A 27,543-nucleotide genomic window follows, 5' to 3' on the forward strand; every position below is an offset into this window, starting at 1 on the left:
TCCTCCTGATACATTATGTCACATCTTAACATATATGCATGGGTCTGCTTCTTGATCTCCACTTGCATTCCATTGTCTTGTCTATCTGGATCTCTATTCTGTTTCAGCATTTTGCTTGTCTATCTGGACAAATGCCACACTGTCTTTATCTCCAAATCATTATAATGAGTCTGGATGTCTGCTAGGACAAATCCTTCTATTTCTTCAAGAGTGCCTTGGATATTTCTTGGTCATTTGCCTTTCCATATTACTTTTAGATTCAGTTTATCATGTCAGTCAACTTTTGTCATTCAGTTTGTTACAAGAAAAATAAATGCTCTGACATGATTTTCATTTGGATTGCATTAAATATATAAATCAATTTGGAGAGAGTCTTTATAATATTGAATCTTTCAATCTATGAGTGGCGGATTGCTTTCTATATTTAGTTATGTCTTTAATGACTTGGTAAAGTTTTATAGTTTCCTTATGGGTCTTTCACTTATGTTAGATTTTCCACACTTAAGTATTCCTTTTAATTCTACCGTAAATAGTGTTTTTATTTTCTAATTGCTGCTGTTACATGGGAATATAATTTTGTATCTGATTACCTTGCCTAAACAGATAATTTCAAAAGATTATATCAGTTTTTGTGTATTTTCTATGTTTAATCTTATCTGTGTTGCATGATCTATGACAGTTTTATTTTTTTCTTCTCCTAACTTTATGCTTTTTATTTTATTATTATTATATTGGTAGTACAATATTGAATTAAAGTAGTCACAGCAGGCAATGTGTAATGTTCTCAATCTGAATGTAAGCTTTAAATTTTACCATTTTAATAGATAAACAACAAGGACCTACTATATAGCACAGGGAACTCTATTCAATATCTTGTAATAATCTATAATGGAAAAGAATCTGAGAAAATATATAATGTGTGTGTGTGTGTATATATATATATATATATATATATATAAAAATAACTGAATCACTTTGTTGTACACCTGAAACTAACACAACATTGTAAATCAACTATAGTTCAATTAAAATAAATTTTACCATTTTAAGTATAACGTTTGCTACAAGTTTATTTCTCACATAAGGAAGATTCCTTTTTTTCTTAGTTATCCAGGAAACTTTTTTAAAAATCATCAACGAATGCTCAATTTTATCAGATGCATTTATTACAATGAGATGATCATATAGTTTTTTCCACATGAACTCTTAATATAATGAATCTCCTTACTGTATTTTCTAATGTTAAACCCAACTTCTATTACTGGGATAAATCCAGCTTAGTTAGGCTGTGTTATCCTTTGTGTATTTTGCATCTGTATTTTTCTATTGAGATTATCATACAATCTTTGCATAAATTTGAGCCTATATCAAATGTGTATAATTTTTAAACAGGGAAGTAAATTGAACTCTACGAAGTTACCTTCTTTATCTCCAGTAAAGCTGCTTGCCTGAAAGTCTATTTTGTTTTATATTTAGCAATATAGCCTCACCAGCTTTATTTTTTAAAGTATTTGTATGATATATTGCTCTCTGTGCTTTTTTGGGTTTCAGATGTTATCAGCTGAGTTAATCTGACAACCATATCTTTTAACTAAAGCTTTAGTCCTACTACATTTAAAAAATTACCCATATATTTGCACTTCAACAAAACATCTCATTTTTTGCTTTTTAATTGTGCTCCAGGATTTATATTTCTTTTCTCATGTAAGCTTTAAGGCTGTAAGCATGTAAAGGCCCTCCTTTTCATTCTCATTCAGTTCAACATATTTTCTAATTTCCATCATTTTTCTTCTTTGACTCACACTTAATATTAAGTAATGGGTTTCTTCTTCTCCAAAATGTGGATATCTTGGGGTTATATTTTTGGTTTTGATACCTAGCTTATCTTAAGGTCAGAAAACATGTGAAAAGAACATGCCTTCTACAGGTGGTGTGCGCAGGGCTCTGTGTGTCCATTAGGTTAGTTTGTTGTTCTTGTTCAAATTGTCCATATCTTTACCATGTTTTAGCCTATTTGCTCTATCAATTACTTAGAGAACCTGTGGTAAAAATTTCCCTTTTTTTAAAAAAAAATTTAATTTTATTGCAGTGTAGTTGATTTACAGTGTTATGTTAGTTTCAGATGTACAACAAAGTGATTCAGTTACACATATACATACATTCATCCTGTTTTAGATTCTTTTCTTATATAGGTATTCACAGAAAAAAAATTCCCTTTAAAATGATTGATTTTCCTCTTTTCTCTGTATTTGTCAATATGCACTAAATTCAAAGTCTTTTCATGTCCCTGCCCATGTTTGTCTGCAGCGGCTCCCTGAGAAGGTGGCATGGCCCTAACATAGTATAGTCTTGAGCTGCTTGGTTTCTGAGATTTGGGAGACTGAACCAGCTCTGGTCACATCTAGATTATCCACTCTCCAGAGTTCATACGAGCCAGATAAAATGAAAAGATACATGGGTGTTTGGGGGTGGATTGGGGGCTGGGTACTGCGAGGCCTTTGATTCCAGTTCTATTTTCTAGGCAGTCAGTCAGTCCATGTTGTGTGGAGATGTTTTCTTCCAACCTCCACTGATGTGTGTTAACATCTGGCTCCTGTTAAGCAAAGGATAGCTCTGAATTCCCACCAGATCTTGGTAATAAATGGACTTCTTATTATCCCAGTGACTGTAACCAGTCTGTCTGGCTTTTCTAGATTTAGGGTCTGTGTCAGTAGCTTTACATGGTAAAGGAGATGAGGGCAGTCAGAAAAGTCAGTCTTTTGAACACAGGGCTTGTTTTCATTTAGTTACCTTGTAACATTTATTTCTCTTTTATCTTCAGTTATTTGAAGGATTGAAGGCATTTCGGGGAGTAGATAATAAAATTCGTCTGTTTCGGCCAAACCTCAACATGGATAGAATGTACCGGTCTGCTATGAGGGCGACTCTGCCGGTATGTATATTTAGGAGTTTCTCTTGTGTTTCTCTTGTTGTAACGGGTCACTGAATTCCACCAGACAAACCATTTCTGAATACTTAGATCAGTATTTGGTATAAACCATATGAGCACTGAATTTCTTTCTGATCTGTTTTTTAATCAGTGAGTTAAAAATACAAGGAAATAACCATTTGGCAACTCCACAATCTGTTTCTTTATGAGTGTCTGTGGGAGATAATGGGATAAGGAAGAAAAATATGCCTCAAACTGAAATAATAAAATTTAAAGACCATACGAAATTATGATATGAAAATATGGTGTACTGCACAGGTATATGTGGGATGTTTTGCCTAACTGCTTAAGACGCTAGCAAGTATGCAGTGATTTAAGTAGTTGTTTTGATATTTTAGCCCAAGTTTTATTTAAAGAAAAAAAAAACAAAAAGGATATATAAAACGGTTTCTCATGGCCACTTTGTCCTGGCTATAACATTGTTTTTTATGGAGCAGAATTCATTCTAAGGTGGATTGGATTTAGACCCTAAGGTTCATGTCTAGGTAGGAGGTGACTTAGATTACTTTCATTCCCTGAGACTTGACCAGGATGTCTTTCTGAACTGAAAGAAGTCTTTTCCCCCTTTGACATATTTTGTTTGTCCCTAACCTTCAGCTGTGCGTTGAAGAAGCCCAAGTGATGACTCCTTTTTTTTTCTTTTTTCTTTTTTTTTTGTGGTACGCGGGCCTTTCACTGTTGTGGCCTCTCCTGTTGCGGAGCACAGGCTCCGGACGCGCAGGCTCAGCGGCCATAGCTCACGGGCCCAGCCGCCCCACGGCATGTGGGATCTTCCCGGACCGGGGCACGAACCCCTGTCCCCTGCATCGGCAGGCGGACTCTCAACCACTGCGCCACCAGGGAAGCCCGATGACTCCTTTTTAGCCAGGTTCTTCCTTCTTCCTTTTATAACACATGCTTCACCGACCTTCTTCAGAGGCCATAATATAGCAGCAGAAGGGAAATTCAGGAAATTTCTTTGGACTCCGTCCTAGTTCCACTCTTCACCCATTACAGACAAATCATTGGGAAATCCTTTAAAATGAGGACAGAAGGAAAGGGAAGTAACATTTATTGGACATCAGCTGCCACAAACTGTGTTATGTGGTTTTACATTCCTTGCCATTTTAATCATAACAGTAAGCTATCGTCAAGAAGGTACGTATTGTAAATTTTAACAGCACCTTTGTACAGAGAAGAAAACTCAAGCCCACAGAGGTTCAATGACTTGCCTAAGATGACACAGACTAATGGGACAGGGCATAGAGCTTCACTAGGGATGTAAGTTTTTAAATCCCTAGTGGAGTTCTTTCCACTAAATCTTATATCTAGACAGCAGTATCAGGGACCCCGTGCTTGATACAGGGAGATGGTATGTCCTATATGATTGGCAATCCCAATTTCTGTAACATGACCACACTGTGATTGCTGTTGTTAGTATTTAAATAGCCAAATCCTGATATCATGAGCTCTATTCATGTGCTTCTGACTCATTTCTACCTTGGATAACCCATAGCATCTCTGAAAGTATGTTTTTTGCCCTGCCAAGTGAATAGAAACTACTTATGTTACAAACTGTCACCCATCTAGAATATAAAAACCTTTTTCGGGCTTCCCTGGTGGCGCAGTGGTTGAGAGTCTGCCTGCCGATGCAGGGGACACGGGTTCGTGCCCCGGTCTGGGAAGATCCCACATGCCACGGAGCGTCTGGGCCCGTGAGCCATGGCCGCTGAGCCTGCGCGTCCGGAGCCTGTGCTCCGCAACGGGAGAGGCCACAACAGTGAGAGGCCCGCGTACCACAAAAAAACAAACAAAAAAAAACTTTTTCACCTTAGAAGTAAACTACTCTTTGATTTTGCCCATTTTCCTGTTGGATCATCTGTCTCTTTCTTACTGATTTTCAGGTTATCTTAACATTTTCCTCTTACAATCCTTTGTTGGTTATGTTACAAATAACTTCACCCAGTGTGTCACTTACGTCGTTTGAAGAACAGAAGTTCTTAAGTTTTAAATAGTCAAATTTTGTCCATTTTTTTTTCCTTTATGTCTTTTATTTAAGAATTCTACTTCAAGGTGACAGAGATATTTTGTATGTTTTTTTACAAAAGTCTTAATGTTTTCCCACATTTAAGTGTATAATCCTACTATAGTTGGTATTTGTGTATGGTAAGAGGTAGGGAACCACTTTTTTATCTTCCTCATGTGGATAATCTCTCATTCCATCACAATTTGGGGGGAAAAAGTCGCAGAAAAAAGAATTCTTGTTTGGGTTTATTATTATTACTTTAAAATATTTATTTACTTATTATTATTATTGTTTAATAAATTTATTTATTATTTATTTTTATTTTTGGCTGCGTTGGCTCTTCCTTGCTGCGCGCGGGCTTTCTCTAGTTGCGGCGAGCGGGGGCTGCTCTTTGTTGCGGTGCTCAGGCTTCTCATCGCGGTGGCTTCTCTTGTTGCGGAGCACGGGCTCTAGGCACGCGGGCTCAGTAGTTGTGGCTTGCGGGCTCTAGAGCACAGGCTCAGTCATTGTGGCGCATGGGCTTAATTGCTCCGCAGCATGTGGGATCTTCCCGGACCAGGGCTCGAACCCGTGTCCCCTGCATTGGCAGGGGGATTCTTAACCACTGCGCCAGCAGGGAAGCCCCTTATTATTTTTTTTTAATTAAAAAAAATTTTTTTTGGCCACACTGCGTGGCCTTGTGGGATCTCAGCTCCTCGAACTGCATTGAAAAAGGGCCACTGCAGTGAAAACACCGAGTCCTAACCACTGGACCACCAGGGAATTCCCTATTATTACTTTTTTAATAGTCAAAGCTTTCATGAGGATCATTTCTTACTGCTACAATGGAAGAACATTGCATTATTCATTATGTTTTTTCATTCCTTCAGGCATTTGACAAGGAAGAGCTTTTAGAGTGTATTCAGCAGCTTGTGAAATTGGATCAAGAATGGGTCCCCTACTCAACCTCTGCAAGTCTGTATATTCGGCCCACATTCATTGGAACTGAGGTGCAGACTGACTTCCTGTTTTGGGGTACTTTGGTGGGGGAGTTATCATTGTTTATGCTTGAAGCTTCTAGTATGTAGTTTGAAAGAGCCACCCGCGCCCCCCCGGTAGCATCATTAATGCTCCTTTCCCTTGATTATTAAGACTGTAAACATTTTCTTTAAAGGGCCAGATAGTCAGTATTTTAAGCTTTGTGAGCCATATGGTTTCTGTCACTAATCAACTCTGCCACTGTGGTACAAACACAGCCACAGACACCAACATAAATAAGTAAAGAAGGGCTTCCCTGGTGGTGCAGTGATTGAGAGTCTGCCTGCCGATGCAGGGGACACGGGTTCGTGCCCCGGTCCGGGAAGATCCCACATGTTGCGGAGCGTCTGGGCCCGTGAGCCATGGCCGCTGAGCCTGCGCGTCCGGAGCCTGTGCTCTGCAACGGGAGAGGCCACAACAGTGAGAGGCCCGCGTAACGCAAAAAAAAAAAAAAAAAAAAATAAGTGAAGAAATGAGCGAGGCTGTTTGCCTTCTCCTAATCAAGACTAACTGTGATCTCCTCAGCTTAGCGGTGTAATGCCAGGTAAGTGCTCCTCCAAGGTAAGAGTGGTAATGGTTTTGAAATTTGGAGGAGAGAGAGCTGCTACTTTTTTATCTTCATTTTCCTCATGTCTTGGGATTACTTGGTAAGGAGAGGGAGTGGAGGGCCCTCTTCCCCCACAGAAAATGTTGGAAATAAAGTTCACAGTGGATATTAGGGGAGGCACTCGGGAGCTAGGGGAACAGGTTTAAACAACATGGCTGTGAGATCTCCCAGTAGGTTACAGTCTATTGGTTGGTGCCCTTGCAAAGGAAGGACATGCCTGGAGTGGCCAAGGCCATCTGTGTGGGTGAATATGTGATATAAAATATAAAGACCCTGTCTCTATCTCCTTCCTCTACTGGGAAGGGGTGGCCTTATGGAGAATGGGTGATATGAGAGATAATTGATGGGGGGCATTGAATGTGGGTGGGGGGGGTGGGGGGGTGTGTGGCATATGGAGATCTTCAAGGATAGGGGCAACGAGACAGAGCTTTTGCTATAGTCTAACCATTCTGCTCTCTATGAGGTAATTGTATGGTTACCAGATTTTCCACTAGGTCGTATGAATGCAAGCAGTAAGGCCAGAGGATAAGTACCTAAGTGGTCCTTTGGTATCCTTTTCGATGCCTTTTGAAATACTATTAAGAGCCTACATAGTGAATTTCATGAATTGCAGTCTCCCTGATAAGCTTTAAAGAATTGGGACAATTTAAAAAGTCATCTTCTCCTTAAGTTTCTGACATTTTAATATTACTGAGTTTTTTTAATATTATTATTTAACTTTAGACTAAGAAGAAGTAATTTTTTAATTTTGTTGAAACGTTTCTAATCTCAAAGCACTACCTTCTAGGTATCCTGAGGTGCTTTCCCACTCTGAGATCTGATTCTTCTATTCCTGGTTTGTTGAGAGTTTTTATCATGCATGGAGGTTGGATTTTGTTGAATGCTTTTTCTAAATGTCTTGACATGATTATGTGGTTTTGTCCTTTATTCTATTATAATGTATTATATTAACTCATTTTATTTATTTATTAATTTATTTATTATTATTATTATTATTTTTTTTTTGCGGTATGCGGGCCTCTCACTGTTGTGGCCTCTCCTGTCGCGGAGCGCAGGCTCAGCGGCCATGGCCCACGGGCCCAGCCACTCCGCGGCATGTGGGATCTTTCCAGACCGGGGCACGAACCCGTGTCCCCTGCATCGGCAGGCGGACTCTCAACCACTGCGCCACCAGAGAAGTCCTAAGTATTATCCTTCTTTTTACAAAAATGGCAGTAACTCTTTGCCCAGTTTTTGCCAATACTCAAGACTGTTTTCAAATGATTTTTCTTATTGGCTGTGTTGGTTCTTCATTGCTGCACGTGGGCTTTCTCTAGTTGCAGCAAGCAGGGGCTACTCTTCATTGCGATGCGCGGGCTTCTCACTGCAGTGGCTTCTTTTGTTGCGGAGCACAGGCTCTAGGCACGCAGGCTTCCGTAGTTGTGGCGGACAGGCTCAGTAGTTGTGGCGCACGGGCTCAGTAGTTGTGGTGCGCGGACTGTAGAGTGCAGACTCAGTAGTTGTGGCACACAGGCTTAGCTGCTGCACGGCATGTGGCATCTTCCCGGACCAGGGCTGGAACCCGTGTCCCCTGCATTGGCAGGCGGATTCTTAACCACTGCGCCACCAGGGAAGTCCAGAGAGGGGATGTCTTATTCAGTTTGGGCTGCCATGACAGAATACAAAGATTAGGTGTCTTAAACACCAGAATTTATTTCCTCACAGTTCTGGAGGCTGGACGTCCAATATCAAAGTGCCGACAGGGTGGGTTTCTGGTGAAGCCTCACTTCGTGGCTTGTATTTGTCCACTTTGTCACTGTGCCTCTCAGGGCCTTTCCTCTGTGTTGGGGGAGGAAGGGGGGGTGCGGGAGGGAGCAGGGTGCACTTGCTCTGGGGTCTCCAGGCTGACAGGATTAGGGCCCCATCCTTCTGACCTCATTTAACCTCAGGTACCTCCTTAAATGCCTTGTCTCCAAATGCATTCATATTGGGGGGTCAGGGCTTCAATGTATACATTTTGAGTCGAAACTTGAGGAGGAATCTGAAGGGTTCTGTATGGTTTGAGCATGGGTTGCCTAGAGTATGAGGGCTGTGGTGAAGGCTGAGGGTAGAAGGAAGGTCTGGTTTGAACTCTCTTCACATTAGGAAATCCTGGGAATTTCACTGTTTTTTTTTTTTTTTTAAATCAAACTCACATCGAAAAAGAGCTCGGGACTAAGAGAAGAAGATGTAGAGCTTGATAACTGCAACTTTGGGTGAATCATTTGAGCCTCAGTTTCTTCAACTTAAAAATAGGAATTATAACCCTTAACTTCCTGGATTGTTGGATTTTCTGAGATAATGGCTATGGAATGTCTTGGAAACCAAAAAGTACTGTGTAATTATTGAGGATCGTTGATTATTTTTTTAATATTAAACCAAGCCAACTAGTTTTTCCTACAAACACATTCACACTCAAGGACCCACACGGACCACTGGTCAATCCCATATCTCTTACAGTGCCCTGTTAGTCTGATGTTCTTTATCATTTTCCCCTCTAACTAATCTTCTTTCTTAAGAACTGGTAGGGTTTTTTTTTTTTAATTAGGCTATTCTTTGGATCAAAAAAAAAAGTGATTTGGATCCCCCCAAAAGTTCTGTTCTCTTTGAAAAATGTTCCCCTGTTATTTCTAATTATCTTTTTTCTTTTGTCTCTTACTTGCCTTGCCTGTCAGAATTGTTCTCAAGCCTCCACATGGCTGCTGTGCTTCTCTGCCTTCCAGGCCAAAACACAAACTAGTAAATAGTACCTCTCTCAGCTTGCTGAGTGCCCACTGCTGTCAGACTACCTCTGAAATCCTGCCTTTCTATAAAGTAATTTTCTGACTGACACAGACAGAAATGGTAATTTCCACTATGAAATGTATCTTTATTTTCCATCACACCCAATTGTCCTGTTATTCTGTGAAAAATATACACATATTTAATACCCTTATATATACATATATATATTTATTTGTTGTTTGTGAAGTATAACCTATAAAGTAAAAAGAGTACTTTTTGAACACATCAGAATTTCAACTTCACGTGGTCCCTTGAGACATTATAAACTTTGCATCTGAGATTTTATATACCTCATTTTCCCTGGGGTTTCTTTTTGTTTGTTTGTTTTTAAATAAATATCTTTTTTTTTTTTTTGGCTGTGTTGGGTCTTCGTTGCTGTGCACGGGCTTTCTCTAGTTGTGGCAAGCAGGGGCTACTCTTGCAGTGCGCGGGCTTCTCATTGTGGTGGCTTCTCTTGTTGTGGAGCATGGGCCCTAGTTGCACGGGCTTCAGTAGTTACAACACACATGCTCAGTAGTTGTGGCTTGCAGGCTTAGTTGCTCCACGGCATGTGGGATCTTCCTGGACCAGGGCTTGAACCCGTGTCCCGTGTATTGGCAGGCGGATTCTTAACCACTGCGCCACCAGGGAAGTCCCATTTGATTAATATTATACTATCATAAACTACTCTTAATCGTAGGAGTAGTGCAGAATTTAAATTGCTTTCCATGAGAGAAAGGAGAATTAAGAAAAAGGAACAAATAATGGTTCCTTGAGGGTAGAAACAGACCTAATCACCAAGTTCCCTTCCTGATCCATAAAGTTACATTTTACTTATTCTCACTCATGAAGCAGTGTGACCATTTTCAGTAAAGTCACAGTTCTTTTCATGAAAAGACATTTGACATAAATAATCATTTAAGGATGAAGGTGACTGAGCTGTGATCAACACCAGTACTTGAAGTGCTTGTAAAACATGAGTTGACCTTGCTTAAATTTAAAATAAAATGTTAGTACACATAAACACATTTTTTTCTCAGCATTGAAAAACTCTAGTCTATTATTTACCTGCTTGCTAAGAGTAAAAGTGTTGCTTAAAGGTTTATCAAGATACTCTTTTCTAGAAATAGATTTAATGCATGTTATTCTCTTTTCCATCTGTGCTCTCTCTACTACCACCTAGTGGAATAAATGCAAGTTTACCTGTCAATTAAATCACGGGAAGGAAATGAATAAGATGAAATTTATCTCTGAAAAATATTTCCATGATGATGAGTTATTGTTACTTTTTACAAAATATTTGTTTATTTGGCTGTGCTGGGTCTTAGTTGTGGTGTATGGGATCTTTGTTGCGGCATGCGGGATCTTTTAGTTGAGGTACGCGGGCTCTTAGTTGCGGCATGTGGGATCTAGTTCCCTGACCAGGGATCGAACCCGGGACCCCTGCATTGGGAGCATGAGTCTTAACCACTGGACCACCAGGGAAGTCCCTGTTACTTTTTTTAATAGTGTGTAGGTTGCAAAAAATATGTGAGTGAGAAAAGTCCAGGCATTCATGTGGTATCTAATAAAATGCTTATCAGCTTGTCCATAAATAAGCTATTTTATTTAGAACATTAGAAGCTAGGTAAATTACTGAGATGTGTCCTGCATATTGTATTTCTAAATTATGTTGAGAAGCTTAATTCCTCATTATAATGGTCAATAAAAAAATTTTTTTAAATATTAAGCTTCAAAGCATCCCTGATATGAAGTATACTTACTTAACTGATAGGTAAATAAAAGTGCAGAGATAAGATAGTCAATTTTTATCAAAGTTGGGAAGAAAGGCAGATGTGTGTGTTATTCTGAGGATTTCTTTTCCAAATAACGAAACCAAAAAAAGCAAATGGAGTTTAAGTCTCTTCATTCTTCCCTTGTAGGGGTGTCCTCTTTAGCCCTCATTAAAGAACAGACACAAATGAGCAAAAAACCAAAACCTGTGGCCGCCTGCTGACTCATTTCTTTAACTCAGTTATCCGTCACCTATAATCCATTTGCTCTGGGGCCAGCCAAGCCCTGCGTGGTCCTCACATTGACATGGAGTGTGGATGGACTCAGCTTCCCATTTCCTACGCCTTTCCGTTGGCATCAGTGTGCACATATACAATCACATTTTATTCTGCTCACGGATATTTTCCCTACCTGATTCTTGATGATCTGGGCACAAGTAGTGGGTGAGGGGCCTTGAACTAATAGGTAGTGGAGGAGGAGATTTAATTGAAATTCAGAAAAAAAAATATCCCTAGGTCCACTTTCAGTCAGTTTCATCGAATGTTACAAAACCCACAAAATCAGGGGAACTGAGTCTCCTCTCATTATTTCCATGCCAGACTACTACCCCATCCAGGCAGACCAGGTTCCTTTTGAAGACTAGACACAAGTATTTTATATCCAATACTTAATGTAAGAGTCCTGACTTGTTTTCTTACTCGTGTGGTCTTGAATGGCACAGGATAGCCCAGTGGCCTTTTTTGCCTTTATAATACGTAGCCCTCAAAACTTATCAGTCTCTCAGTTTTCCTCCTTAAAAAACAACTGGTAGTCATTAGTTACAACTGCTTCTGTGCTGGAGGAGTTTGTATGATTTCGCATCGTTGGCTTGTGATTTTCCAGTATTGGTGGGAAAGGCCATTTTCTATCTTTGTCATTCCTGACACGAATTCCTGAGTCCTTCATCCTCTTGTCTTTTTTGGGGGGATTTATCTTGTCTGGTGTCTTTGCTTCTAGTGCAGCTACCCTCTTGCTGTCTGCTGTCTCTCACAGTCAGGTGTGCTAATGGCACACTCCCCCAAGCCCACTGCCTGCTGGAGGCACTGGCGTATCCTGAAGCAGTCAGCAGTCAGAAGCAGAAGAACAAGTTAGAGAAGCAAATATTAGGTTTCACCCCCAAAGGCTGAAATCAGGTCTAGGTTCTTCCCTTTTTCAGTTCCCAATCAATGCAACACTGAAAGGTGTTATACGGCTGGTTGTTAAAAATGTACTCCTCTGAAAAAGCCTACTATGAAAAAAGTTGACAAACTTGCTTTTCCTTTAAAATCTTAACTCAGAAAGCAAAGTAAAATGGAACCAAAGTACCCCCATTCTCGGTGTTTTCTTCTTGAAAGAGAAGACCATCAGGCTTTGTGTAACTCAACTTTAGAAGTAACAGCTGTCCGCAGTCCCTTCTGGTAGATTGTTACAGATCTGTTCTAGACTTTGAGACTGGTGTCTGCATTTTCAATGAACAGTTGTGCGTACTTTTGCTTTATTACAGCCTTCTCTGGGAGTCAAGAAGCCTACTAAAGCCCTGCTCTTTGTAATCTTGAGCCCAGTGGGACCTTATTTTTCAAGTGGAAGCTTTAATCCAGTGTCCCTGTGGGCCAATCCGAAGTATGTAAGAGCCTGGAAAGGTGGGACCGGGGACTGCAAGATGGGAGGGTAAGTCAGTCTGTGTTTCTGTCTAAAGGAAAGAGTCCCTCATGACCATTTAATTATTGCCATTTCACTTCAATACAAGTACATATATTAGTATTGACACTGTAATGCTCATTTTTATTCTGTGTTTAGTTTTCAGTGTTTTGAATGTGCTAGTTGTTTAAAGGATAACCTCGGTGGCCCCCTCGTAAGGGAGAAACATTGACTGTTTTATATAGGCAAGAGCTAAAGTCACTAAACCAGGAATAAACGCAGTGCTTTGAATGAACTACCCCTGGATGCTGGTCCCTGGCCGCAGGCTGAAAGTTGGCATTCAAAAGCATCTGGTGCTGGGGCCCAAGCTCCCAGTTGGCTCCAAGGAGTCCTGTCTGGGGAAGATGCCTGCTTCACTGAAGTGCTGTCTTCATTGCCACAGATTGTAGACATACCTGCTGCCAGCTGGCTGAGGGATAGCCCTGCTTTGGCTTGGTCAGGCCAGTCGCATAGGCCATATGTAGCTGGCTGGAAATAAAAGAGCATTTGCAAGTGTTAGACAGTTTCAGGAGCAGACTTGGCCGTGAATCGGGAATGCCCTGATGGGTGAACAAGAATTGATGGATTAACCAGCATGGCTCTTCCTTTGTGTGTATCACACACCCAGGGCAGCAGCAGGCCCGCAAGGTGACTCAGTGACCGTCTTCTGGGCCCTATTACAAAATGTAGATTCATGGAGCCCTGGCAGAATTGAAGGATGTGCTGCTGGGATGCCAGAGAGACATTGACAGCTGCCTTTGACCCCTCCATAGACTTTATTTCCTTCTTTTCTACCAAGAAAGTAAGCATGTTGACAAAATCCTATGTCCTGTCATCCCTGTTGGTATTCCCTCATAACTGCATTCCCTCAAGGGGTTAGAGAAACCCTGTCGGAGTCCATTAAACTAAAGAAGTCACTTTTTTCCTTCTGCACTAGAGCACTCCTTCCTATGTCCTAGGCTAGCCAGGTCCAAAACTACTGTTGTTTGCTCTCTTGATGTCTTTTTAACTTGTTCAGACTTCTTCACAGAGCATATGCATATGCACCACTGCATACCATCTGTATTACTCTATTAAAACTTCTCTTAGAGTGCAGTAAAGCAACCATCTTGATGAAGAGATAATAACTTTAAAAGTTTTTCTTCTTTAAACTTTGCTCTCTAGCTCCCCCTACCTGCTTAGGGAAAAGTTAACATGGGAACACTGAGAAATTGGAGGGAAATCTTTAGTTTGGTGTCTAGGCAGATTGTTATTTGTTATAAAGAAGATATAATGCAGTCTCACAGAATATATGATCACTATAGGGCAATTAAAAATGAATACTTTCTGGGACTTCCCTGGTAGTCCAGTGGTTGAGACTCCACGCTTCCAGTGCTGGGGGCGCGGGTTCGATCCTTGGTCAGGGAACTGGGATCCCACATAACACGAAGCTCAGCCAGAAAAACAAATAAACAAACAACTTTCTGTACAACACAAGGAGTGAGCCCCAGTGTTACTATGTACACCTAGTGTATCGATATTGGCGGGGAAACTGAAGTTGGGGAGTAAAGGTATATAGGAGCTCTATTTTTTGCTCAGTTTTTCTGTAAACCTGAAACTGCTCTAAAAAATAAAGTCAATTATAAAATAAATTAATAGTTAAGCTCAGTTGGACCAGGATCAGTGGAAGTTGACTTGAAATCTCTTAGAGGAGAGAGTACTAGATCTCATAAGTAAAAGGAAAAATGGCAAGAGGGCAGGCAGGAACCAAAGAATGGACTTGTCCCACACATGCCTGTGGTTTCCAAGAAGTTCCAAAGCTCTCAACTCCTGTCCTTCCCACCTGGAGGAGTCCAGGGGAAACAAAGGATTTTGCATTTACAACCATCCAGTTTAGTTGACAAAGACTTTTGTCAGGAACCTTAGATGTGTGTATTATTGCTCTTTTCTAAACATAATTAATTTAATAGTTACTTTCTAAGCTTTTTTAAAAAAATCAATTAGTATTTATTAAATAGCTATTGATTTTCATAAGCTCAAGAACTTTCTGCTTTCTATCTCAGTGAATCGGAGGAAGGGAGAGGAGAATATATATATATATCTAATTCTAAGATTATTTCACTGTTTTGAAGCCATCAGAGATAATATTATCCTTTTATTTCTAAGTGTATTTTAGTAAGAAAAGTAACAGTGGCACACGGTTGAAGGACAGTTCTAGCACAGTGGTTCTCACCTCTGGGTGCAAATTGAAGTCACCTGGAGGAGCTTTTGCCACTGAGTGATGTTTGGGTCCCTCTGTTAGAGATTCTGGTTTAGTTGGTCTGGCAGATAGCCTGAGCATCAGGATTATTATTATTATTATTATTATTTTGCGGTACGCGGGCCTCTCACTGTTGTGGCCTCTCCCGTTGCGGAGCACAGGCTCCGGATGCGCAGGCTCAGCGGCCATGGCTCATGGGCCCAGCCGCTCCGCGGCATGTGGGATCTTCCTGGACCGGGGCACGAGCCCGTGTCCCCTGCATCGGCAGGCGGACTCTCAACCACTGCGCCACCAGGGAAGCCCAGGATTATTTTTATTGTGCAGTTAATCTTGAGAAGCACTGAGCTAGAAGTCAGCCTTTCATCAGAGGAACATCTTAATTCCCAGGCAATTTCTTAGTTAATTTGGACTCATTCAGGCCTCTCCCTCTCTCCATCTTAATTTTCCTCCTTTTTTCCTTATATTCTCATTCTGCATTTGAGTGCAAGCTTTGAAGTCAGAAGGACCTGGCTCAAAAGCCTAACTCCTTGGGCATGTTACTTGTCTAAGCCTCAGTTTCCTCATTTATAAAGTCAGGGTAATAATGCCCACTTTACCTGTGAGGATGAAGCGAGATGATATAAAGTGCATAGGACCCTGGCTGGCATATAGGGAGCTCTCAGCAAGTGTGGTGTTAGAACCAAGCAGTTACCAGTGGACTTGGGAATCAGATATCTGAGAGTCATACACATACATAGTCATACACATCACACATCTGCGTAATCTTGTACAGTTAAGTCCTCTCTTCCTTCAGGTCCTCAAAAGTATAATAAGGTCTAGGGTTGTGTTGAGACAATTCATTGAAATAATGGGGTTAAGTACTTAGTTCCCTGCCTGGTAGGTGGTACCCTCTCAACAGACAATAGTTTCTATTGTAAGGCTCTCCTTCTTGTTTCATCTCCAGGACTCTCTTTATCTTAAGAGCAATCAGTTGGATTTCACACAATAGAATTTACTCTTTGGGAAGGATGTATTTAATATTTCCATCTCCCAGATTCTATTTAAAGTTATATTAAAATTTTTTCCATGTAAACAGTTTTCCCACTTTTTCATTTTTCTCTTTCCTCCAAGAACATGTGCTTCTCTTCTGACTATTGGCAGCACATCGGAGGAAACCCAAATATATTACCAAGGTATCAATTACCCTGTGGCCATTAATAATACAGTTTACACCTGAGAGAATTTTTTTTTGGTTGCCTGGTTCTTCATTGCTGTGCGCGGGCTTTCTCTAGTTGCGGTGAGCGGGGGCTACTCCTCATTGCGGTGCGGTGGCTTCTCTTATTGCAGAGCACGGGCTCTAGGTGCACGGGCTTCAGTAGTTGCAGCACGCGGGCCCCAGAGCGCGCGGGCTTCAGTAGTTGTGGCTCAGGCTCAGTAGTTGTGGTGCACGGGCTTAGTTGCCCCATAGCATGTGGGATCTTCCCAGACCAGGGATCAAATCCGTGTCCCCTGCATTGGCAGGCGGATTCTTTTTTTTTTTTTTTAAACCATGCCCCCTGTATTGGCAGGCGGATTCTTTTCTTTTTTAATAAACTTATTTATTTATTTTAGGCTGTGTTGGGTCTTTGTTGCTGCACGCAGGCCTTTTTCTCCAGTTGCGGCAAGCGGGGCCTACTCTTCGTTGCGGTGCACAGGCCTCTCATTGCGTGGCTTCTCCCATTGCGGAGCACGGGCTCTAGAGTGCAGGCTCAGCAGCTGCGGCACACGGGCTTAGTTGCTCCACGGCACGTGGGATCTTCCCAGACCAGGGCTCGAACCCGCGTCCCCTGCATTGGCAGGCAGACTCTCAACCACTACGCCACCAGGGAAGCCCGCAGGCGGATTCTTAACCACTGTGCCACCAGCGAAGTCCTGAGAGAGAATTTTGATACACACTTGTGTTTGGGGAAAAACACCACCTATACATAAATACTCCGTTTCCTTTCAATGCACTGAAGCAGTCGGGGTCTTTAATTCTTTTTCCTGCCCAAGTAGCTTTATGATGCTGGGGAGCCATGGTTTTGATCCAGCCGTACTCTCAAAAGTGTACGTTTGTTTTTAGAAGTTTCTTTGAAAGGCTAGATATTCACACTGAAAATTCTCTATGTGCTTTTGAACAGACCAAAGGGCATTATACTTAGGAGAGAAATTGTTTCTTTATTTTCAGATGTTTTCTTTATTTTCAAGTTTATCTTATGAACTAGAGAAAAGTCAATTAAAATAGTCATTAAAAAATAACCTTAATTTCATTAGGATATAACAGGCTTATATAGCCTGTTTCTTAACTTTTATTATTTTATTTTTGCCAAACAATCTATGCAGTATATCAAACAAGTATCTTTACTTGCCAAATGAATTCAGTGATGCAAAATATGAACTGACTTGCTTTAGTTCATTTATAACCCAATAGTAGAAGTAAAAGAGCTGCATCTGGGCCTGCTGGCTCCAAACCCATGCTCTTTCTACCAGACTCCCCCTGCAGCCTGGTTTATACTCATTAAAAAGTACTCATGATTTAACTCAGTTATTGCCTATTTTCCATTAAAGACAAAACCCTCCTGCATATCAGAATTGTGTCATCTCCAGATTGACCGATTATTTATTTATTTATTTATTTATTTTTCTGGTACACGGGCCTGTCACTGTTGTGGCCTCTCCTGTTGCGGAGCACAGGCTCCAGATGCACAGGCTCAGCGGCCATGGCTCACGGGCCCAGCCGCTCCGCGGCATGTGGGATCTTCCCGGACCGGGGCACGAACCCGTGTCCTCTGCATTGGCAGGCGGACTCTCAACCACTACGCCACCAGGGAAGCCCAACTTACATTTTATTCCCTGTGTTTTGAAGTATACATATTGAGGGTCTTTTAAAGGAATCTTAACACCTTGGATTGAGTAAACCCCTTCATGCCCCAGATTGCAATAGCCCTATAGTATGATGCCTGTTTCCCATAGCTTTCTAGAATAGTTTAGTTATTAGTCAATAGTGTTTGAGTTACAAGTCAGAAAACCAGCTCAAACCATCTTAAGCAGAGAAGGGATTGATTGGCTCATGTAAGTGGGATGGTAGCTGTGTTCTAATAGGAGCTCAAATCATTGTTGCCAGGTTTCTTCTGCCCTTGCCTGTGTCCTGCCCATGCTGCTTCCTCCTAAATCCCTCTTCCCTCTCTTTCCCTCTGCTTCCATCCTACCTCCGTCTCGTGTCATAGCTTCTGGCTATGTGTTAGCTTAGGGCTCTCCTACTTCAGATGCCTTCTCCTTTGAAGGCTGGTGATTATGGACACAGTAAACCCAGGCTTACGTCATAGCACACAAGCTGCCACTACTCTCAAAGGGAGAAAATACATCTTTCAGGTTTCATACATTAAAATGAATGAGTGAATGAACTCAAAGAAGAACTTACGAGCAGCTTAGTTACTTGCCCACCCTTTTGTTCAGTTGTGGCAGAACAAGATGCTATGATTGTCAACCCAAGCAGAATGACTGGGCTCCGTGGGAAGAGCCAAAGAGAATATAGTGGGAAGAGTACGTGTGCAGATGAGAATGGCACGTAGCCACTATGATATATGGCTTTTGTGCTTACCTTACACTTTGACTCAGACAATACTATAGTTTTTAATCTTGCCCAGGTGTAAAAGAGATCATTAAAAGGCCTAGGTGGGTATTTTGTAGAAGGTACCATTAATGCTTTGTAGCAGTTATTGTTATATGTTTGATTATTTCTGTGTACTTCTGGGGGTTCATAGTCCGAGGTGGGCCTAGGGTTTATTTCCTAGGCCTGATTGTCATATGGCAATGCTTCTCAAACTTGTTTCCTAATATCCTCTGAAAGCCAAGGAAAGTGAATTATATAACCAGGGGCATAGAAAGGCAAGCAAGCATCACATTTATTTGAGGACTCTCATGTTTTATCTAAAACATTGATTCATATTTTGTATTATACTCCATAATTTTCCCATTTAAGTTTAATAAAAGATAAATTTAAAATATTACTTCCTTTTCTCCTAAAGCAGCATAAAATTGGAGAACTCATTAATGAGGACAGTAGAGCTAGGCATCGTTATGAATGAATCTACCCTTGCCAAATGAAATTTTTTTTTAACATCTTTATTGGAGTATAATTGCTTTACAATGGTGTGTTAGTTTCTGCTTTATAACAAAGTGAATCAGTTATACATATACATATGTCCCCATATCTCTTCCCTCTTGGGTCTCCCTCCCTTCCACCCTCCAAATGAATTTTAAGGTATAAAGAACATTAATATTTCTGTTTAGTTTAGAATTCACTTCTCCTTCCAAATGATAGACCATTTGTGAAAACATATCTTCTTTAAAAAAGTCAATTCCAAGATATTTAAATTTCTTATCTCTGTAGTTTGAGTTTATTCTCCACGGGCTGTGTGTGTGTGTGTTAAATGTCAATTGTATCTTACACTCTGATTCACAGAGGAAAGTGTTCCCCTAACAAGTTTACTTAAACTTCTCCTAGGAGTCAGGTAACAAATGAATGAATGAATGAATAAGCTACTAAGCTACATTGTCATTCCAGGAAGATATGCCATGTTCCTTTGATTTTGAGTAATCCAAGGTGAATAGTGCTGGTTGAGAAAAATAGGCTTTTGGAATACTTTTGGTTAAAATCAGGATTTTTAACATCTTGTCTCACCTTTTAGGGAATTTAGGCATTGGACATTAGGTGTTTCTTGGTTATACTGAAAGGTCTCAGAGCACAGGGTTAGTGTTCTACTAATTAATAGCTGTAACTTGATCGTAGTTACTTCTCTAAGCCTCAGTTTCTCAACTGAACCATGGAAATAATGATCATGGCCAACTCACAGTGTTGGTGTGGGGTTTAAATGAAATGTAAAATTGATTGGTATGTGAAAAAAATACTCAGTAAGTTTTTAACTGTTGTTAACTTGTCTATTTACCTGTGTTCTAACTTTTCAAGTTAGAATTCCATGATTTTTCTTTGCTGTCTCTTTCTCAAATGAGTGCAATTAGACCATTTAGGTTCTCTAATGGGTTTCCTTTAATATTATGCAGTTAACTAGAGAGTATATATTATTAAAAACATAGTACATTGACTACATCCACACGTGAATTAAAGACTTACTGGGAGGTAGGGGCTGAAGTATAGTCATAATCAGTATGTTTCCTCTTTCTTAAAAGGAATTATGGCTCATCTCTCTTTGCCCAATGTGAAGCAATGGATAACGCGTGTCAGCAGGTTCTGTGGCTCTATGGAGAGGATAATCAGATAACTGAAGTTGGAACAATGAATCTTTTTCTTTACTGGATAAATGAAGATGGAGGTAATCCACTCAGATTTCAGCTCTTGGCTCTTTTGTAGTCATTTTCAGTGGGACTGGAAAGAAAAGAACTAGAACCTTAGAACAAGAGAATAAGTAGCATGCTTGCAAAATCTAAGAAAGTCTGTGCTTTTGCTGTCCAAGTAAACATGAGTTTAAGTTTACAGCATTTATAAAGATTTTGAGTTTTGTTTTTGTTTTTTGGCTTTAGATGTACTTACTACTGAGATGTCAACTGAAGGAATTTATTTATTTATTTATTTATTTATTTATTTATTTATTTGTGGCTGCATTGGGTCTTCGTTGCTGCGTGTGGGCTTTCTGTAGTTGCGGTGTGTGGGCCTCTCATTGTGGTGGCTTATCCTGCTGCAGAGCACAGGCTCTAGGCGTGCGGGCCTCAGCAGTTGTGGCACGTGGGCTCAGTAGCTGTGGCTCGCGGACTCTAGAGGACAGGCTCAGTAGTTGTGGCACACGGGCTTAGTTGCTCCGCGGCATGTGGGATCTTCCTGGGCCAGGGCTCAAACCCGTGTCCCCCGCATTGGCAGGCAGATTCTTAAACACTGTGCCACCAGGGAAGTCCCAACTGAAGGAATTTAAATCTCCACAATTTGAAGATATGTTGCCTTATCCCCTTTACCGTCTTATCATTTTTCCTATCTGAAATCCCTTGCATTTGGAGATGGGTCTCAGATCAATTCAGTGGTTATTTACCATATATTATGTATAAAATGCTGTAGTAATAAACACAGTCTACTGTTTCTACTGATAGGAAATTGAGTGTACTCTCTTGTTGTAATTCATTTAACAGTCATTGCCCTTTCTGCATATTTTGACAATACATTAGAAGCCTTCCAGATTTACTCTGGAGCTCAATTTGAATGAAGAACACTGTTTTTAAGGACAGATCAATCTATTTGGGTATTGTTTTTAGATTCTGGTTCATTTGAGACTATTAATATATGTCTGCTATAAAAATCAGTACTTCTTTGTTACCTTTAATATCCTGAATGCTCACTTTATCCCTCTTTGCAATTATTTTTTTTAATTAGTTGGCAGAGATCACCGCAGTTCGGTGATGTTTTGGCAAAGTCTATGGTATTAGATTAAATGGTATTTTTCCTAATAATGGAGGGAAAAATACATATATATGCATTTATTTTCATTAGAATTTTAATAGTCAAAAAATTTAAAAACATTTTTAGGCCTGTTTACATTCTTAGGCTGTTCATTTCACCGTACTGAGTGCTGAGACTAGAAATGTAAAATGATAAGTTTCTAAATACTTGTGAAGTCTCGGGATTGGTTTTAATTAAAATTGTAAATGAAATTTTAATTTTAACGCAGTTATAGTAGCCTCTATTGCTCTTTTGTTATTTGGCTACAAATAGAGGAAAATGGTCATTCACATGTGGCTGACTTCAGAGCTAATTTGAGCATTACTTGCAGAGAGTTATAAGATGAGCCTTATATTTCAGTCAGAGTTAGAATAAACAGAAGGTGCAGTGAGTATACCGTGTCCTGGGGTTGACCATTGGTAATCCTTAGCATATGAAAAGCCAGGTATAGATCATGCTCGTTCTTCCATACCTGTTGTTTGTACCTGACACTCCCGAAAAACAAAATTTGTACTGGAATATTTGTGATTTCTAAATTTGAGTTATTTCATATGACCTGTATCAAAAGCCATGCTTGGGGGCTTCCCTGGTGGCGCAGTGGTTGAGAGTCCGCCTGCCGATGCAGGGGACGCGGGTTCGTGCCCCGGTCCGGGAAGACCCCACATGCTGCGGAGCGGCTGGGCCCGTGAGCCATGGCCGCTGAGCCTGCGCGTCCGGAGCCTGTGCTCTGCAACGCGAGAGGCCGCAACAGCGAGAGGCCCGCGTACCGCAAAAAAAAAAAAAAAAAAAAAAAAACAGCCGTGCTTGAAAGTTGACAGCCAGTGTTGGACAGGCAGTATTACTTAGGAGATAATAAATTGATTCAACTCATTCTTTCCACTTGCCTGCTGCCATCCCCACCCCCCAGAAAACCCACACAACCCCAAACAAAGCCAGTTACATCATAAAGAAGTAGCACCATCCTTATTTATGGATGGGAGATGTCAGGATTTAAGCACAGTCTGAATCAGAGCTACATGATTTAACCAGAAACACCAGAAACTGTCCTGGTGAAAAATGACCCCTTATGCAAACAGTAATCATGAACCACTTCCACCATGGCTTTTAAAAGCCAGAAGAGAAATGAATGAATTTCTCTCTGGCTCTGATAAAATATACAAGACCTTAAGAGTTACTCTTCAGGTTATGGTTGCCTGAGATAAAGTTAGTTTTAATGTGAAGATCCTCCTTCAGTTTGAGGCTGTTCACCTGCCAGATCAGATAAAATTTGAAGGAAGGAGAAAGGAAATGGAATCAATGTTTGAACAGTACTCTGAGAGAAGTAAGTAGAATGTCAGGAATAACCTTTGGGCTTAAAAAAAAAAAAAAAAAGACATTGAAGCAACTCCCGTAACTTTGATTTATACCACGTGGCTTTAGGAAAATACAAAGAATAATGTGTTGAAAATCAGAAAAATATTGATTTTCCTCCCCCCTCCCCAACTTTACCAAAAGCAGAGTTCTTCTCATGAGCACCCAGTCTCACTGCTCCTTTGGGACAAGGTGGCTGCCACAGGGCTGTGCACTATTTTGTGGCACTTGGCCTGAAACTCATGTGGTTTTTTGTTTTGTTTGTCTTTGTTCTTGTTTTTGGAGCAGAGAAAGGTTTATTGCAGGGCCATGCAAGGAGATGAGGTGGCTCATGCCCTGAAAAGCCTCGAGCTCTTATTTTTGTTTTTAAATTGAAGTATAGCCGACTTACAATGTTGTGTTAGTTTCAGGTGTACAACAAAGTGATTCAGTTATATATACATATATGTGTGTGTGTGTGTGTGTGTGTGTATATATATATATATATATATTCTTTTTCAGATTCTTTCCCCTTATAGGTTATTACAGAATACTGAGTATAGTTCCTTGTGTTATACAGTAGTAGGTCCTTGTTGGTTATCTATTCATGTGGGTTTTGATTCCAGTAACAGCAGCCCTGGTTGTAAGATCGCACGGCCCCGTATTCTCCTTTTTTATTCCGTTGATGAGTAATTTAACACACACACTTGCTATTCACTGTTGAGAAAACAGTTCTATCTTGTACCAGACACTGGAGCTACCTTGAGAGTAAGACTCAGTTGTTGTGGTTGAGTTCACAGTTGGTCTGGGAGGCATTTACGCCGCCTCTGCTTGGAGTACTCTTCCTGCATGCCTGCTCGCCCCCCTCCTTCAGGTCTTTGCCGTATACCCCATATTCTCAGTAAGGCTTTCCCTGGATACCTTAATACAAATCTTAAACTCTCTCCCCCCAGCACTCCCCATCGCCTTCCCCCTTTTTCTGCCTCCATCATCTGACATACCATTTAATATAATTGTTTGCCTCTGCTTGTTAGAAAGTAAGCAAGGAGTTACATCGGTTTGGTTCACTGCTGTATCCCTAGTGCTTAGAACAGCCAACGGCACTGATCCTGATAGACACTCAGTACATATTGTTGAACGAATGAAGAATTGTGCTGATGGTGTTTGGGGTATTCCTGGTTCCCATTAGTGCTTGAATTTGGGAAGTCACAGATGAATCCCGCTGTTATTGCTTCTAAATCCTTCATCTCCCCAAAATGATTTGTCTGTCAAGAACAAGCTTCATTTGTAGGCTCTCTTTTCCTCCTGTTGAGCAATCTGGAGCCCGTTTTGGCTCTTGTAAGCATGTTTGTGGTTGCAGAGGAAAATGAATATTTCTCACCCAAATGTTGTCATGTCATCATCTCTGTCTGGCAACCAGAGAAGCAGATGTTCTGTTCCTTGACCTCAGGCTAGTGGTTACAGTTTTGGGTGTTAAATATATTTCACAAAACTGCATTTGCACATGAGGGGCTGCTGTTTTCGTTTAACTTTATGCCGTCTTAGATCTCAGCAAGTAATAGGAAAGGTCCCGTTTGGGAACACTAGAAGTGTTTGTCTATATGTGTGCCGTGTGTATGTATACGTGTACACACATATAGATCTATACATTTATATATCCAGCTAGCTTGCTATTGCAAAACACATGTTTATTTTGAGACAAACACTTCTAAACAAGACAAAAAGTAGCCCTAAGAACATTGCCAAGAACAAATCTTCTTCTCTTGAGAAGTGATTTTCAGCAGATAATTTTTAGAAATAAAATTCAAAGAAATCATACTGCTGTATCCCAGCAAAAAAGGATTATTCATTTATTTTCTTATTCAAAAACATTTATTACATACCACTCAGGGCCAGGCACATTGCTGAGGGGACACAGGAATGAACATAAGAGTTCTGGTCTTCCAGAGAGCTGGGTCGTTGAGGATGTCTGATGTGGCCACAGTGGAGTGGGTGAGCCCAGACCACAGCTTATGAAAGAAAGGGCGGTGGCCACAGTGTTGGGAGACTTAGGCTCTGGTCCTGACTGTCCCCCAGTGTCACCAACCTTGGCAAGTCACTTATGTTTTTAGGGCCTCAGTTTATCCTTTTATAAAATAAGGATTGCACTAGGTGATTTCTAAAGTCTTTTTTACCTGCATCAAATGGCTTTGGAGCTCAAAGACTGGTTTCTACACTGCTTTAACTACCCAGTGATCCTTTCCAGCATCCCTTGTGAATTCCTCTGCAGACACATGATGGGCAGCCCATCAGCTGTTACAAGGCTCAACATGTATATAAAGTGATGTTGAAGGTTTGAATTTCTCACTAGATTCAGCTTCCTGGGTGCCAGAGGTGAGGAGGAGGGCGGATGTTGAGTACCGGAGGCATCTTTCTGTAAGGAGGCTTTGTGGCTGGCGGACCACACTGACTCCTGCAGACAGGTCATAATGCCAGCCCTCGCCACGGTTGGGAGTGTCTGCGGTCATTCTAGAGTAGACCAGTGTCTGGGCCTTGGGTCTGTGAGTCACCCGTGGAGTGTTATTTTGGTTTTTTTGGATTTCTTTTTTCCCTTCTTTTTTTAAATTTATTTATTTAATTTATTTATTTTTGACTGCATTGGGTCTTCGTTGCTGCGTGCAGGCTTTCTCTAGTTGCGGCAAGCGGGGGCTACTCTTTGTTGCGGTGCACAGGTCTCTCATTGCCGTGGCTTCTCTTGTTGTGGAGCATGGGCTCTAGGCTTGCAGGCTCAGTAGTTGTGACTTGCAGGCTCTAGAACGCAGGCTCAGTAGTTGTGGCTCACAGGCTTAGTTTTTCTGCGGCATGTGGGATCTTCCCGGACCAGGGCTCGAACCCCTGTCCCCTCCATTGGCAGGCGGATTCTTAACCACTGTACCACCAGGGAAGCCCCTTCTTTTCTTTATTATTTCTTTGTTAGCCATATACATGCCTGAGCCCACTCTGAGCCCATTACATCTGAATCTCAGAGGGTGGAGTCAACATCTCCATATTTGATGTGGGTACTTCACCAGGCTTGAAAATCACTCTGGATAGACTTGTCAAAGGCCAGTGTGGGAGCAGTGATGGCCTGAGTGGGCACGCACACCTCTTAGGGCTGGGTTTCTCCACAGTATTCATAGAAGGTTTGGTAATGCCCAGTGTTTCTGAGTAAGAGTCTATCTACATTATCCTAATTACTAACCAGCTTTAATCCACTGAGGTAAATTTTGACTTTGGAATGTTCCTCTGAAGACTATTTTATAACTCTAACTGTTTGTTAGTGGGAAGCCATCTCATTTTTCACAGGTTAAGGATAAATTGAAGATGGTAGGATGACTGATTTCCTTTCTTATTCCTTTTTTTTTTAAAACATAAGGATCTACCTGAAGTATGAGTTGATTTGGAAAATTTGACAATGCAGAACAGTGACCTCCTTTTCATGTTTATTACCAGCAAAATCGCAAGAAACTTTTTTTTTTTTAATGGCTGTTGATAAAAGGCATGGCTAATAAAGTTTGAAACTATTCCAATTTCTAATTGACAGAGGAAGAACTGGCAACTCCTCCGCTAGATGGCATCATTCTTCCAGGAGTGACAAGGCAGAGCATCCTGGACCTGGCACACGAGTGGGTGGGTGCCTTTCACATGAACCACGTTTATAAGCATGGAACAAAAAGTAATCAAAATAAGTCCAGCTTAGTGTTGAAATAATATCCTGTAGTTCCAACCAATGCTGTCTAATCTTTAAGTCTTAACTTGAGTGAAAAGAACTCTTCTAGAAGGACTATCTTGGTGAGACTATCAAGTAAGTATTGTTTGTAGAGAGGGCAGGCAGAAACTAGTTTAGCAGGTCGTCCTGGTGAAGAAGTATTCTAGTACTAATCTCAAGCTTTGTACCAGGTGTCTCCTACCGACTCATCTGGTTTATCCTCCGAGGGCTTCCTTTTTGCCAGCCTTTAACTTTTCAAGTCTGAGTGTGTTGTTTCCAAATGGCAGTGGTACGTAGTCCTTCCCTTCCTCTGTTTATTCCAGTGTAACCGTGCTAGAAGTTAAAGAATTTTACTGACATATAAATGCTTCCTAACATGACAGTATTAGTTTTGCTGCCTTCTTTCTCCCTCCTTCCTGCCCCCTGTCCTCCCAAATTCACATACATGCTTATTTTATTTATTTACTTATTTTTTAATTTTTGTGCGGTATGTGGGCCTCTCACTGTTGTGGCCTCTCCCGTTGCGGAGCACAGGCTCCAGACGTGCAGGCTCAGCGGCCACGGCTCACGGGCCCAGCCGCTCTGTGGCATGTGGGATCCTCCCGGACCGGGGCACGAACCCGCGTCCCCTGCATTGGCAGGCAGACTCTCAACCACTGCGCCACCAGGGAAGCCCACATGCTTATTTTAAAATCTAAGCATTCAAGCCAATGTAAAGTTGTTTTCAGTAGCCTTTCTGATTCAAGTGACACAGGCACGTGTGTTAAACCATTCGGTATTGGAAATGACTTAGCATATTCAAGATGAATACTGAATGAGTTGATTAATCTGGCAAAGGTTCCTGGATGGGACTTTTGACCCATGTATTGAAATGGTCTCCAAGGGACAAGAAAAGGCTTTGAGCAGACTGTGGTGAAACAGTGCTAATAGGACAAATGT

General features: G+C 41.1%; 1 protein-coding gene across 11 annotated transcripts in view; it reads left to right on the forward strand.

The window, feature by feature from the left end:
- Positions 1 to 27,543, forward strand: part of BCAT1 (branched chain amino acid transaminase 1) — a gene marked incomplete at both ends in the record, with an annotated part of 63,838 nt that overhangs the window by 18,678 nt on the left and 17,617 nt on the right. For 6 of the 11 annotated variants that reach the window (XM_079714622.1, XM_079714625.1, XM_079714628.1 and 3 more), the window contains 5 exons: positions 2,822 to 2,932; positions 5,864 to 5,983; positions 12,695 to 12,858; positions 20,294 to 20,436; positions 26,440 to 26,525. In XM_079714622.1, coding sequence (XP_079570748.1) covers positions 2,822 to 2,932; positions 5,864 to 5,983; positions 12,695 to 12,858; positions 20,294 to 20,436; positions 26,440 to 26,525 — 624 coding nt within the window. Of the gene's footprint in view, positions 1 to 2,821; positions 2,933 to 5,863; positions 6,009 to 12,668; positions 12,859 to 20,293; positions 20,437 to 26,439; positions 26,526 to 27,543 lie in introns of all 11 variants that reach the window. The other 5 variants (XM_079714630.1, XM_079714624.1, XM_079714627.1 and 2 more) reach the window with 4 other exon arrangements.

The sequence above is a fragment of the Hyperoodon ampullatus genome (genome assembly GCF_949752795.1).
Source record: "Hyperoodon ampullatus genome assembly, chromosome: 11".
Taxonomy (NCBI): Eukaryota; Metazoa; Chordata; class Mammalia; order Artiodactyla; family Ziphiidae; genus Hyperoodon; species Hyperoodon ampullatus.